The sequence below is a fragment of the Tupaia chinensis genome, unplaced genomic scaffold, assembly GCF_000334495.1.
Source record: "Tupaia chinensis unplaced genomic scaffold, TupChi_1.0 Scaffold000215_1, whole genome shotgun sequence".
Classification (NCBI taxonomy): domain Eukaryota; kingdom Metazoa; phylum Chordata; class Mammalia; order Scandentia; family Tupaiidae; genus Tupaia; species Tupaia belangeri.
In genome coordinates, this window is record NW_006159690.1 from 5432657 (window position 1) to 5447990 (window position 15334).

General features: G+C 37.4%; 1 protein-coding gene across 1 annotated transcript in view; it reads right to left on the reverse strand.

The window, feature by feature from the left end:
• The window catches only part of LOC102480098 (ADP/ATP translocase 2-like), a 52363-nt gene that overhangs the window by 18709 nt on the left and 18320 nt on the right, over positions 1–15334 (reverse strand). The window contains 1 exon segment of the mRNA XM_014587482.1: positions 14247–14450. Within this exon segment, the coding sequence (XP_014442968.1) occupies positions 14247–14450 (204 nt within the window).

Genomic DNA, 15334 nt, shown 5'->3' on the forward strand with positions numbered 1-15334 from the left:
CTGTGGGAAGCATGTGCTCACCAGACAGACAGAGAGAGACATAGAGACAGAAAGCGAGAAATCACCCCCCAGGGGGGATGGTCACGCCACAATCCCTTCTCCTCCATTCTCCTCTCGGGATCTTGGGCACGCACGCACACGCACCCGGTGTGAGTTTTAAGCCACCAGGTCCGGGACGCAAACCGCGGTCAACTACGTGGGAGTCCAGCGACATAGACATTACACTAACTGCTGGTCCCCCCATCTTAGCTTTTGAGAAAGAGAAACTGAGGCAAGAACTTCAGTTACTGAAGTCAATTGTTCATGATTGTCAGTGGTTGAAATTTGTAGGCTAGCATTCTTTATTCCTTTTCCGGACTGTTTCTTTTGAGTTTAATGTCACTTTAGGGGACAAACATGCTTGAATTTTAATTTCAGTTAGCCATTTTCTGGCTCTTGGTTCTGGCCAAACTTCCTGAGCCTCAGATTCCTTTGTGAAAGAAGGATAAAAGTAATGCCAATTTCTCAGGGCTATGAAATCTGTATTTGCATCTATTTATATAGATAGATCTACCTATACGTATATGTACATCTATCTATCTTTAAATATCTATATGTCTACATCTATGCTTATGTATATCCATATTTTTATATATACACGATAAATAATAGGCATATTTTAAAATCTATCCTATTTTGTGACAAGACATCAGTCTAACTCACAGCTATCTGCAGTTCTGAGCAATGCCTACTGAAGCCACTGGGTGTCTCTAGAAAGCTTGATGTTTAGGGAAAGGAAAAAAGATTCCGGTGAACACATGCTTCATAAATTGTACAGTCTTGTAAAAATATAAATCCATTAAAATGACTCCTTTCTCAGACGTCAACTTCCACTTGATTTTTTTCACTTATCTAGTTAGCTGAAATCAAACATTTCCTGGACACTAAATGTGTGCTGGGGAGACTTCTGTTTTTTTAAAAATAGGTATTAAGGACCTACAATGAGCACTGTCCTAAGCCCTGGAGATTCAACAATGGACCAAGCAGACTATTCTTTTGTCCTGGAGCTTGTATTATTAAGGGCGACATATGTGGGGCACAGATGTCAGATGTAGAATGTTTAGTAATAAATGATATAGAGAAAAACAAAGCTTTGTAAAGGGTTAGGGAATGATCGAGGCTGTTATTTTACACAGAGTTGTTCAGAAATCCTTCAAGGGGATGAAGACTGAGCCAAGACTTGTATGAGATAAATGAACGAATCACACATACATCTAGAAGTGAGTTCTTGGCAACAAGAACAGAAAGTCAAAGACCACGAAACGAGCATGTATTCTTGGAGTGTTTGTGCAACAGCAGAGAGGCCAGGGTGAACCACACAAATGATTGGGTTTTCTATGTAATCTATTGTCTTTCTGAGAGGCAATATCTAGTATAATTGTATAATTTTATAGCTCCTCTTTTTTAGGTGTTCATAATGAGAATAATTAGTAGTTATTGAGCACTTGCTATGTGCTAGGTTAGTCCTTAAAACCCTACAAATAAACATAACTCTGCACTATTTCAAAGAACTCAGGTGGCTTTCCTAAGGTAACACATCCAGAAGTTGATGAGACCACTGTGTCTTGTTTCAAAGTTTAAGCTGCAGAGTTATTCAATGGGAAGATATGAATGAAACACGCATAATAATAAACAGGGGTTATGAAAAGTTGCAAGAGAGAATGACAGGTGACTTAGGCCATGAGGGGTGAGGATGAATTTCTTTAAAAAGGAAAAGATAGGAATGGGAGTGGAGAGAGAACCTCCTAACAGAATGAAGGCACGGAGCCATAGAAGAGTATGGTGTGTGCATGTTGGAAATAGCAAACAGGAAAGTGTGACTGAAGACACAATAACACTCAATGTAACAGACACCGGCATGTGCCTACCATACCAGGGAAGGTCTGCTACTGCAATACAGAACACTTCCCAGCCATCACTGCTTGGACAGACATGGGCCCCTGACCCACAGGTAGCAGAACTCATTGCTTTACTAGGAAAGATGATTTATATGACTTGACTCAAACATGTAAGTCATCTAAATTCAACTCTCAGAAAACTCAGCAAAGTTACCGAGATTGTTGCTAGTGCATGGAAAGCCCTGAAATAGGGAGGGTATCCAGATGTGGGGGCTTAAGAAGCTATTTGAGGCCATATGAAGACTGATTAGGAAGCTGTCCGCAGTAAAAGGAAAATGGAGCATGTGCAGACAGGAGCAAAGACAGAACATCATGCCATGAGATCTCTGAGAAAAAGAACTAGAGACAGAAGATCTTCAGTTTATGTTGCATTTTTGATTTCCCATTCTTTAGGCTTCATGAGGCAGGTCTATTTCCTATCCTGGATCCCCACAATATCTGCATCCCAAAATTAGGGGACCTATATATTTATAATCTAAAGTGACACATGTTTTTAAAGTAACAGTGAATGTTATTAGTAATTACTGGCAAAATACTGGGCAAACTGGGGTACACACAGTGGGAATGCTTAATAACTAGCACTTCAGAAAACAGCAGCAACAACAATGGATAAAAATTTAATGAGAAGTGTTTGCCAATTTTCATGGTGTAAATACTTTTCATGACCGATTCCTACCTACTGATGTGATAGCAAATGAATGAAAAAAAATCCCTGAAAATTTAGCGATCAACTTTTTCAAGCTGCGAGTCACCAATAGCACAACATTGGATACAGATTGCTTACCTAAAATCGTCTCCTCCTCTACCTTCTTCCGTTTGTCTTTACGTGGGCTTTCGGAGCGTATTTGATTCTTGCAACTCCAAAAGTACTGATTTTGGACAGCAGTGTGTTTGGCCCAGAAATTGCAGGCAGTGAGCAGTCTGCCTAGACGCCTGTCTTTCTGACCCTTGAAGGTAGAGACGGACTTTCTTTTTGCTCCTCAGCATGTCCAGCACAGTGAGGCACCTGCAATCGCTGTAAATAACTGCTGAATCGATACTTCAGGTGTTAGTCATTTCGCCCAGCAGCAAGGTTACCCAGAAGTGATGTACACATTCCTGTCAGCTGTGGGAAAGTGACTTTGTGACAGCAGCAAACCCCAGCTTCTCAGGAGATTTTGCAATGAAAGCTTTGACATTCTCAACCAGATCTGATTGTTGTTAACTCACCATTCCCTGTCAAACTCCAGGCTTCCATCAGCAGAAAATGAAGTTTATTCGTTTAGTTTCAGAATGGCCTTACTTGATAGCCACATGGATCAGTGTTCCCCTTAGTTGTTCGCAAGGGCCTGAGGCAGCAAGCACTGTCATACATTCTTTCTCTTTCCTTTTTATTATTATTATTATTATTATTATTATTATTATTATTATTAGGTTTTTGACTTAGGTTATATGCAATCGCCAGCAAGACAGAGACAATGAGAGAGAAAGTGAGAAATCACACACACACACCCCACCCCCCAGGGAAGATGGCCATACCACAATCCCTTCTCCGTTCTTCTCCTGGGATTTGGGCACACACATCCATGTGCCTGTTGTGATTTTCAAGTCACCAGGTCTGGAACTTGAACTGCGTCAGAGTTCTCCACCATGTGAGAGTCCAGAGCCTTAATCACCATGCCATCTACCCCCCTCCCCCACACACACGTAATTACTATTTGTTCTTCAAATAACAAAGGTTTTGCTTTCTAAAAAGCAGAATCTTCCCGTGTATTTCATAAAGAAACTGATTTCCTGAGCTTGGTAGTGTAGCTGCGTAATATAAACACATTCTTACCTGGAATGTAAATTTTTCTTTTCCTTATCTTCCTTTTTTTATCCTGTTTCTGCTGATTTGTGAAGATTTTTGTACTTTTGCAGAGAATCATGAAGTATCAGAAGAATTAAATTTCTAACAGATTTTTTAAAATTAATTATTTTCCTTGTTTCTGGAAAGTGATAAGCATGGGAGATATTTTCTCTAAAACTCCAAAATCTATTATTGTTACACGATTGCTATAGTCAGGAAAAATTTATTCAAAGTCAGGCACATGTGTGAACACAAACACACACATACTTTCTTCTCTAGCAATGCTCAGCTGAAATAAAATCAAGTGAAGTAATAATTCTCTGCTTGTACTAACATTGTCATTTTTTTAAATCTGTTTGTTTAAATAAGATCTTGCTATGTTGCAATCCTCTTGCCTCTGCGTCCTGAATAGTTGGGACAACAGATGCACACCACTGAACCTGGCTTCAGGGTGAGCCGGGAATTGAACCTCACATGTAGTACTGTCAACCACTGCTCATTACTTGCTTCTATGGCTGGACCTTAACATGGTCTTCTTTAAGAGAATCACGTAAACTATTCTTTCTTTATGCAAGTATTCTCAGGCTATGGACTGAACAACAAAATGGTTTAAGTAGTTAAAAATTTTCTAATGCAAATTCCAAAGAACTCTAAAAAATAAACATAAAATTCTGAAATTACATTTATAACTGATCAAGTCTCAGTTTTCAGTAGGCAGGGATCACTATCAAGATGGTCCAGATTCACTGTTCTTGGTACTTTCAGTTGTAGCCAGAGAAATTATGTTTTATAATCCACAGAGTGAAAATTTATGTACCACAGATTTCTGTGTGCAGTGTATCCATTGTTCTTGTTAGTACAAAACAATGATAACATGAGAAAATAGTAGATGTTCATAAAGTAGATTATATATGCAAATTTGTTAAAGTATTGTCTAAAATCCTAGAAAGAAAAAGTAAAAATTCAACATCTCCAATAAATGAAAATGATAATGGATCACCATCTATTTAAAGCCGTGTTATAGAAGAATATTTACTGTAACAAAAAATTATTTAGATTATATAGCTCAGTGATGAAAATAAGCTGCAAAACCTATCCTAACTTTTATTTTTTTACATATTGTGTGTGTGTTAGATATAAGGTTAGAAGTATGATCTATTAACTGTCATCCCTAGTGGTTGTATGTGGGTAGAGTGATTGAAATCATATGCTTTATTTTCCAATTTCCATTTTTTTCAGTATGCTGTTTTTGCTGTCTTGTGTATATCTGACTACTTTAGTTAAAAGAAAAGTTTTTCTCATGAGCTTACTAAATTGTGAAGAGAATAAAGTCTTAATACAGTCAACCATAAAATGAGGCGTATGTGTGTATGTGTGTGTACAATATAATACATGCTCAATGTATAGAGCAGGGACATGTGAATAATTAAATTCATATTCTTTATTTAGGACTAGGATCTAGAAAGTTGAGCAGGGGTAACCTAGAAGAAGGAAAACACCTTGGGCAACTTAAGTCAGAGCTTGCTTAAAGAGTTAAGGCATTGCATTCTCCCCCTACCCCATGGAACAAGAACAAAGCTTTACTGTACTATTAATTAGAATTCAGCTTTGCATAGTCTGTGGTTACAAACTCCAGTGAAATTGGTGCAAGATCCTATTCTCAAAGGGTTACAAAGCACATATTGTTGTCAACGTAAATCCAGTACAGGAAGACGGTATCCTTGGAATAAAAATTAAATACATTTTATATGAAGCAGACCACCTTAGACACTTTCATAGGTTTATATATTTAACAGTGGTGAACAGTTCCAAGAATCTTATCAGCTTTTTTACATAAAACAAATACCCTTATTTCCCGGACATCCAAGGCTTAACTTTTTTTTAACAGTTTATCGGATAGGAAAAAGAAATCTACCTAGAATATAAATATTGTCAACTGTGATGACTCCAAGGAATGGATCAAGGTAACCATGAATAAATTTCTAGGAAGCACAAACCACATTTTATTAACCTTTTGTCCCCAGTTCTTAGCTTAGTGCCTGACACAGAATAAGCACTTTACGAAAGTGCATTCTTGATAGAGCTAGAAAATGAGCGTACCTGGAGGAGTCTAATCTGTGCTTGCTGATAGGTAGAATAGCCTGAGGGAAAGACTAATAGACTGAGAGAACAGACTTGAGTTCTGAACCCAACTCAATGTACGCTTCTCTTTATGGCTCCCATTACCCCTTTGTCAAAAAGGGGGTTGGACTAGTTTAACTCCAAAGGAACTTCTTTCAGATACGAGTGTGCACTATTCGAAGGGACCAGTAGTTATTTTTTTCTTTGTTTCTCTATTGCCAAAGCTCATGTATCTATTAGTGTTTTCCACAGATACCTATTGGGTGTCCCTCCATGTGTCAGACTTCGCGCTGTGCCATGCAGAATAGGCCCATAAAAAGGCGTGCACAGTCTGCAGCCTTGGGATCCTTTGCTCCAGTGAGAAAATTGTTCCTTTCTACTTGACTGCCTATAATTGGTTTTTATTTTACTCACTGTTTGAAGTAAGGTCTTAGAGGAATGAGAAGTTATACTTGGGGAAATTGCTTTTCACCATAAAGTTCTCTTTATGAGATAGAGGAATTTACAAAGATTAAACCAATAATTTGTATTCTCATGAGTTGTTTGAGTTGACCAGAGTAATTAGAAATTTGGTGTTTTTTAGCTTTTTAATGATACTGTAGGTATACCTCACATTATAATATGGATGTATGTTTAAAATGCGGTTTATAAGTTACATTTTATAAATTACCACATTTTTAGTGTACCAGAGTAACCTGACCATTTGAGAAATATTTTAATAATATATAATGACTCATATTGTCATATAGTTATGGTCCAATCTATGTTTTTCTCTTAGTGTGAGATTTTTATTGGGCTGGCCCTGTAGTATAGCAGTTAAGTGCTGCATAGAGGGAATCCGATTCAACATGGCTGACTGTGTGACTCCTGGCCATGAATGTTTAAAAGACATGCCAAGTGTGTGTTCATACATGCCCAAAGTCCTAATGGAATGGAGGGATGGAGGGAAGGGGATTGAGTCATGACTACACCCACTTAGGGGCTGCTTTCTTTCTCTTCCTCTGTCTTTCTCTTGGGCAAATGCATGCTCTCTGGCAATAAAACAAACAGACAAACAAACAAACAAACAACTCTAAGATTTATCTTCATACAAAGCATCCCCAAACTTTAACATAAATGAGAAAATTATACCAGATAATCATAGCCACATTCTGGCACAGCTCTTTTTATTGCTTTGATCTTATGGTATATAAACCCAGGATATACTAAAATATCTCATCTAGCTTTACCTGAGAAATACTACTTTCTCAAAGTGCCTGAGTCAGGATAGGCTAGTTACAATGCTATAACAAACAGCGCCAACTTTCAGAGGTTTAAAGCACTATAGTTTCTCTTCTTGTTTCTACGATACTTTCATCGTGGGTATGGATGAACAGGACTGATCCTAGTCATCTTACAACACAGGCTAATAGCAGCCACCATCTTTAACATTTTCATGATAAATGCAAGAAGGCAAAAACTCTGGAGAGTCTCACCTTGGCAAGGAATTATTTGCTTATATCCAGTCACAAATCATTGGTCAGAATTAGTCACATGTTGCATATTCTCAGAAGGGGACCAAGAAGTGCTCTCCGACCATCTGTCTAAGAGAAAGACAGCTGGGCTACTTAATAAATGACATTAATTACTACCATTCATGCTATGAAATCATTGTTTTCAGGCATTAGCTCTTGTAATTTGCTAGGGAATCAGTTAACTGTTGATTGTTCTAGCAATGTGTTTAGTTTAGAAACCATTTTTAAAAGCATATATTGGGCCAGCCTGTGGTGTGATGGTTAAGGTAGCTGGATCCCAAATGTCACATGGCAAGGGCTGAGTCCTGGACCCAGTATCTTAAAAAATACACCAGATGTGTGTATGTGCATGCCCAAAATCCCAGTAAGAGAGAGAAATAGAGGAGAAGGTATTGTGGCATGACCATCTGCCATGGGTGGTGGTAGGGGCTTTCTTATTTTCTCTCTGTCTCTTTTTCTTCCTGGCAAGCACCATTTGCCAAAATTTTAAAAATAAAGTATATAATAAAATGTTAACTTTCTTGAAAAGATCTGTATTATATTAGGTATTGCTAGAATTCTATCAAATCTTCAAATGTTAGATTTTATTGTAATGCTTATAATTATGTGTATATTTTTATGGTTTTGCTCATATCGATTTATTTCTGTGATTCTCAGAAGCATTTTTAAAAGAAAGGATAGGTTATAGTAGAGGTTTTTGTTTTTTTCATTCTTCTTCTTCTCTTTGTGTTTTCATTAGACCTTTTCAGGTTCTGCTCTGAATTGCTATTTTAGTCTTATTCTCTGACAGTGTTCTACTAGCACTTACTCATTTTCTATTACAATGCCAGTTCTGAGCCAGAGCAGATAGGAATTTGTCAGAAGATTATTTAAAGCTCTCAAGTACTTCTACATTTCAATCGCAGAGGTTCATTTCATATTTCAACTTTCATGAAAAAGTAGTAAACAATGGGACCAGCTGGTGTCATGGTAGTTGGGGTGGCTGGATCCCACATGGCTGACTTTATGGTTCAAATCCTATACCTGGAGATTTGGAAAACATGCCTGGCATGTGTGTGTGCATGCCCAAAGTCCCAGGAGAAAAATGGAGGAGAGGGGATTGCTGTGTGGCAATCCCTTGGGGGATGCTTTCTCCCTTTCTCTCTGTCAAATACAAGTGCTCTACAGCAAAATCTAAAAAAATACAAACCTAAAAATAAAAACAAAGAGAAGAAAATTAAAGCAAAAGTAGTAAATAATGTATGAAGCCTTTAAATCTACATATTAAACCAAAGTGTTTTTTATATGTACTAATCATTTAATTATTTTATTCATCTACTTATTCGACAAATATTTATTGTACTTCTATGTTGTAGGTACACAAACTGATTTAATTAAATGTTATCACTGAAATTTATAAGTCATAAATAATTTCCTAAGTAAGTTTGTTATGCTTTGAAGGTCACAGAGGCTTTATTCTTATGTGTAAATATGACGATAAAAGCCTAGTAGTGGACTATACATATATCGGGGCAGGGACTATACAACTTTCTTTCCAGTCATCCTTTACGGAAGAATGATATGCATTTGTAAGATTAATGACTTTGCGATACTGGTATAATAGGTTGTTGTAAATATACCGGGAGCCATACTTTTTTCACTTAACCCGCCCAAAGTGATAGTGTATCTACAGTGGGCCTTACACTTCAGTAGGAGCTTAGACTATAATGATTCATAGGCCATATTCCCAAGAACTTTACACTCAACTGGGGGAAATGGCTACGTCCATATATAATGATAAAGGGTATAATATAATACATTCTATGGTACAAGTTTGTACTGAGTATGAGGATACTAAGAGGCTGTAAAAAACCAGTCTGAGGGGACCAGCAGTTAGCGTAATAGCTATGTTGCTGGACTCCCATGTAGTCGGCTGCAGTTCATGTCCCAGACCCGGTGGCTTAAACTCACACCAGGCACGTGTGCATGCATGTCCAAGATTCTGAGAAGAGAATAGAGAAGAAGGGATTGCAGTGTGGCCATCCCTTCTGGGGGGGTGATTTCTCACTTTCTGTCTCTCTGTCTCTCTCTGTTTTTCTGGCAAGTGCACATGCCCTATAGCAAAAAAACTCTCCAAAAAAAGAGAGAGAGAGAGAGAAAAAAACAGTCTGAAGGTATGAGCAAACTCTTCCAAGAGTGGGGTCATCCTGTGATATTTAACTGGGGTCCTGAGGTGGAACACACCGGGGGAAAGGAGAGAAAGAACATTAGATGTACGATAAGCAGCATGAGGCATTAAATGCATGAGAATATGAAAGCATTGCACCTGAAGGGTTGTGCACATAGCAGGTGGGGAATCGTGACAGAAGATGAAACTGGGCCAGAAAGAACAGGCATGAGTTTCTCTCAGAAGAACGTATTAGTTCTTCAGGATAAGAAAGAAGCTAAAGAGCTTATGGAGGGGCATTAGCTAAAAGGTTCAGAATTTATTTTGTAGGCACTTGGGATCATTGATTCTCATAAAACAAGAAGGTGACATTGTCAGGCTGGTATATTCAGGAAGATAAGTAATTATAGTGAGAGATAGAGGGGGAGAAACTGGAAACAGTGAGATCTAGAGGGGGAGAAACTGGAAACAGTGAGATCTAGAGGGGGAGAAACTGGAAACAGTGAGATCTAGAGGCATACGGAATTTAAATCCTGACTTCATCAGCTTAATTTGCCAGGACTAGATTCTAGACTAGTGAAATAGGTGACTAATTTTTGTACTTTACTTTATAATATTATGACTATGTACTTAGAAGATGGCAGCTGGTCCTTTAATAAGTTAAATGCTTTTTCTACATCAAACGTTTCCATTAAGTTTTCTTTGAAGTATCAATGCAGTTGCTAGAATATAACCGACATGTTAATAGCAGTCATTGCCTTCCTCAGCTATGGAAATCTATGTGGGACTAAGCACTGATTTAGGCATTTCTATTAATAGATAGTAGTGGTTATATTGGGGAGATTTCTAAGGGAATCATTTTATGAAGAGGCTTATGTGACTTAAATACAAGAATCCATTAGTGAATAAAAGACTGAGTTGATATCACATATGTAGCCATTGGCATAGTTTGAATAATGATACACAGTTGAAGTAGAATGAATTTGCTGCGTGTGATATTTATTCCAATGATTTTAAGAGTAGAGTATGATAGCCTCTGACAGTGCTCAGAGAGGATGCTGTTATCAGCAATATCAGCCATGTTTGATAATCAAGAAGAAGAATGGAGAACGATTAGTGACAAAATTGACTAATTCAAAATAATCATCTCTAGAATGCCTAAGTAGGTGTTTTGCTACAATAATGTATATTGAGAGACTTCAGAAATGAGCATAATTATCAGTAATGAAACAAAGTAGGTTAGAATCCCGTCTTTCAGAATTTTAAGTCATGTACCTTAGGAAGATAAAAGCCATTATCTATGTAACCAATAAATACCACTGATACTTCTCTGTTATGAAATAATTCCATTCTTTCCAACAAGACTGAGTAGAAACTTTGCTACAAAAACTTTGTTAATATGTTATGACCGTGCATTTTCTAGATTCCCCTGCGTCTTGTAATCAGCTATATTTTATTTTTAAATTTCTAAGCATTTAGATCCTCGCACTTTTCCTACAGATGTGCAGTGACACATTGCTGTGTTGTTCCTCCAGAGTTTCTGCAGCATTACCTATCAGTCTTTAAAACCAGATCCAGAATACCTTTAGGAAAAAAAGCTCCAAGCAATGCTGGTGGTGCCCATTGTGGAACCGCACTTGGAGAGCCACACTGGAGAACCACTGGTATAACAAAAAGAACACAGACAGAAAATGGCAGAGAAAGTTGGGGACATCATTACTAGCGCCTGATTATACGTTTCTTGAGCTTCAAATTTTCTCCAGTTTATTTTTTTTAATTAATAGTAACACATGCAAATGCACTGAAGAGAGAAAGACAAAGAAGGGGAGAAAAGATACACCTCCCAGCAGAGTCTGGTCCTGCTGTGGTCCCCTTCCCCTGTACTTCAGCCCATCGAGATCCTGAGCACACATGCCCATGTCTGGAGTGTTTCAGATCCACCCAGCTGGGGATCTGAACCAACTAGCCTTGTGGCTTCCAGTGTCAGAAGTACAGTATACTACTCACTAAACCACAGAGGCTGGGCCTGTGTCTATAATAAAACCTGTCTCATAAAATTATCTTCAGCATTACATGATAAATATTTCAAGCAGATAGTAAAAATGTTTATTCCCTAGATGTACTTGGTTTGCACTTCATAACTTAAAAATATCAGACCTGGCATTATTTTAGACACTATGAGGATGGAGACAATAATGTATTGTTCTTGCTCTTTCTTTCAAGAAATGTTATTCTAAAAATTATACCAAATTTATACTTTGCTTTGATAACCCTGCTTTAGGCCCTGAGGAAAAAGTTTTCCTGTATTTAAATTTGAGAAAGTGACAATGGTGATCTAGCAGCTAACCGTGTATAGAGGGTGAGGTTTCACATGGACGTTGGCACTTTACAGGGAATACTTAAAAATGAATGCAATGAGGTCTGTAACACTTCTTAGATCCTGCAAGAGAGTATTCTATCCAAATATATGTTCCAGATTGCATTGCAAATGCAGTACCATTTAAATTTTAAATTACAATTTAATTTACATGAATTACCCTGCAGAATACTTGGTATGAACATTTACATTTATGCACAAGGAACAGAAAGCTGGAAGGAATTGCCCAAGGATGATGAAGAAGTTGGCTTAGGTTTGATCTCAAAGCGTGGACTCCTAATAAATAATTCATTCACTTAGGTCATTCTGCTACTTGATTACTCTTCAATTTACCAGGAGTTTAATTTGTTTCCATGTAAGTATTTCACGTGTAGATTCTTTATAGATTGCTGTATTTTTGTGCTTAGTAACCTTAGTAAAAATCTCGAAGAGTGCTCTTAAGGAAATATGTTATCTATGGCAAAAATAGTTCTTAATTATAATGCAGTGTTTGGGGGCAGTATTAATGATAGCTTAAAATTGATAAGATCATTTAGAATTTTATATGAATTTACAGGTCTCTCACCTTGGCATATCATTTCTTTTTTTCTTTTTTTACCTATTTAGGATTTTAATAGGTATCTTCAACATCTTACCAAACATCATTTCTTTAATAAATATTTTTGTCATTTAACTCAGTTGTATATGAAATGTTTTTCTAACTTTTACCATCTTCATTATCATCTTCACCTTTTCCCAATATTTATTAAGATGTGGAAAAAAATATATAACAAGTTCCAAGAACATTTTGATTACTTTGCCTTAATAAAATTCCTTATTGGAGCATAACTCCAGTAAAAAGGAAATGATTCACAGATCCTGGGTCTTCTACCTAAGGGATTCGTAATGTCGCCTGTGCAGTTACCATCCCCCTAGCTGCTTGCTTCTCATTTTGAAATGAAAAGAAAGCCCTCTCAGCTTATAGTATTCTGTACAGATTGCCTTCCTGCCTTTGGCGGAGCTCCTGTTTCTCCTGTGAATCATTTCTCGGTACACAGTGTTACCATTGTGCTATCTGAAAGAGCGAATCTTGCTGGGTGGTGGTGCAGCTACTCTATTGAGAAGGTCACAAGTTCATGTCTGCTTTGCCTTCTGTCTAGCAAGAAGTGGTCCTGCCAAGGAATAGAGAATTACAGTATTCCTCTGCTTATGCAACGTTGAGCTTTCAATGGTACAACAGGAGTAGTGGCTGGAAGGCCATCAGTAGTGGTGAATTCAAGATAAGGGTTATCCTTGCCTGGGGCCTGTCTTTCCACCTTTGTCTTTTAGCATCTCTTCTCAGTGACTACAAAAATGAATTTGCTTAAGAACATAGTTGAAGGGACAGAATGAGGCAGGTGGTGCTTAATGGGACCATAGGGTGAATGCTCTTGCAGTTCTACTTCTGATGACCTTTCTTTATTAAGCAGACCTTTAGTGAACACCTGCAATATGGCAGGGACTGATTTAGGTACTGGAGTTTTTGTGGTAAATAAAGCATTAAATATTTCTGTCCTCATGGGGCTTTTATTTTAGTGAGGATGTCAGACAGTAGCAATGTCAGAGAGTGATAGAAGCTGTTAGAATAAAGCTCAGTAAGGGGAGAGGGAAGGTAGGGCGCTGTTTTCCATAAACTCATTAGGGAGAGTCTCTCCAAGGAAATAACATGAATGAGTATTTGGAGGAAATAAAGGAAGGAACCATAGAAAGCTCTAGAGAAAAAGCTTTCCAGGCAGAGATAAAAGCTAACTGTCTCTGAAGACTGAGTGTGTTTGGCCATGTAATAGGGATCATGTGTAAATCCAACATTCACTTGCAATAGGAATGTCTGGTGGATTATGATTATGCACATCTGTATAAAATATACTTGGAATTATTATATTAAGAAAAAGAACCTTCAGCATTTAAGAAAAACTATGTGTGTATAATAAGGGCTTAAAATATTTCTCTGTCTTAAATCATTTTCCCAGTAGATCCCTCACAGGGTTAAAACAATATACTTCATACACAGTGTACTGTAACTGCTTTTTTAACAACTGAAAATGTACAGAAAATGGTGTTTTGACTGTCTATCTTTAGTCTTCAGCTGTTACTGTCACGATTCAGAAATTTGGATCTCTGCCTTAAGAGGCACATTTTCTTAGCTGCCAAAAAAAAAAAAAAAAAAAAAAAAACCTGATGGAATCTACAACTGTAATCATAGGCTGTGATTTTAGAATATAAATCAGTTGTTTTAAAGGGGGGAGGATGCCAGTGTTCCTTTTCTTTTCATTTGATTCTCATTTGTGTTCTCAGTATGCTTTACTTTGCGTCTGTCCATAATTCGATGCAGAAGAAATTTTCTTTGGCTTCAGTGTGCAGCAAGCACTGTCCATTTATTTTAATGGATACTGTATCAATGAAATCCCAATATGTTACAACAAAAATTGAACCCCGAAATGGTGCTGGGCAGACAGGAAAGGGCAGTTGGGTTGGAAGTGGCACCTTGGAATATCTTCTAAAAGTGCATCTACATGCAGAAAAAGTAGAAAAACTTAAAGAGATTAAACAATAAAGTGTTATCAGTAAGGTTTTAGTTTCCTGACTCTCAAATTTCTAAATTACCAAAAATAAAATTAAAATATCAATTATAGCTTATGAAGTACAAATTAAACAGTTTAAAATACCAGCCTGGAGCTTGCAAAATCAGTAGAGATTTCATACCAAAATACTATTTGTAGTCACAATAGCCAAGAGAATCAAGTATCTGACCAAGAAATCCCAAAACACAAATCTCAGGAGTATTTATTAGAAGGTAAACAAGGCTAGAAATAGAATTACAGGGGGTAATTTCAATCTATAATATTTAGTGTAAGAAAGAAAAGGAGGTCCAAGAGAAAACTGTCTAAATCTTAGCATATGAAGGTCAAATAAATTCTGACCTTGAGCCACAAATGAATGAACATGCTAAGACACATTAAGCCAATATCTTCTCTCCCAGAGTTGGCTACCGACTGATAAGAGTGCATTCAGACAATATGATCAAAAAATAAATATAACTTATTAAAGAGAAGTTAGTTTCCTATCTGGGTGAAACTGTCAACGGATGAGAAAGTGTCAAGCTGCGTTGTGAAGTCCTTGGTTCTTTGGGTCCAGATCACTAAAATCAGAGATCTGTCCCAAAGAAACTGCAACCACAAATGAAGTAGGTAGGAAAGAAGATTTAATAGGAAAGAAATTAAGTGCACCCAAAAGGCTCTTGGGCGGGCAGATTGCCAGGTGGCAACTGCATTTGGTACTGGTACTGGTTAAGTGTTATTTTTTACTACTAGAGGTCATTAATATTCGTTGGTGGAAGGTCTGTTACCCTACCTATGTCCTTCATTTGAATTGGAATCGCCGCATTTTCTCCTG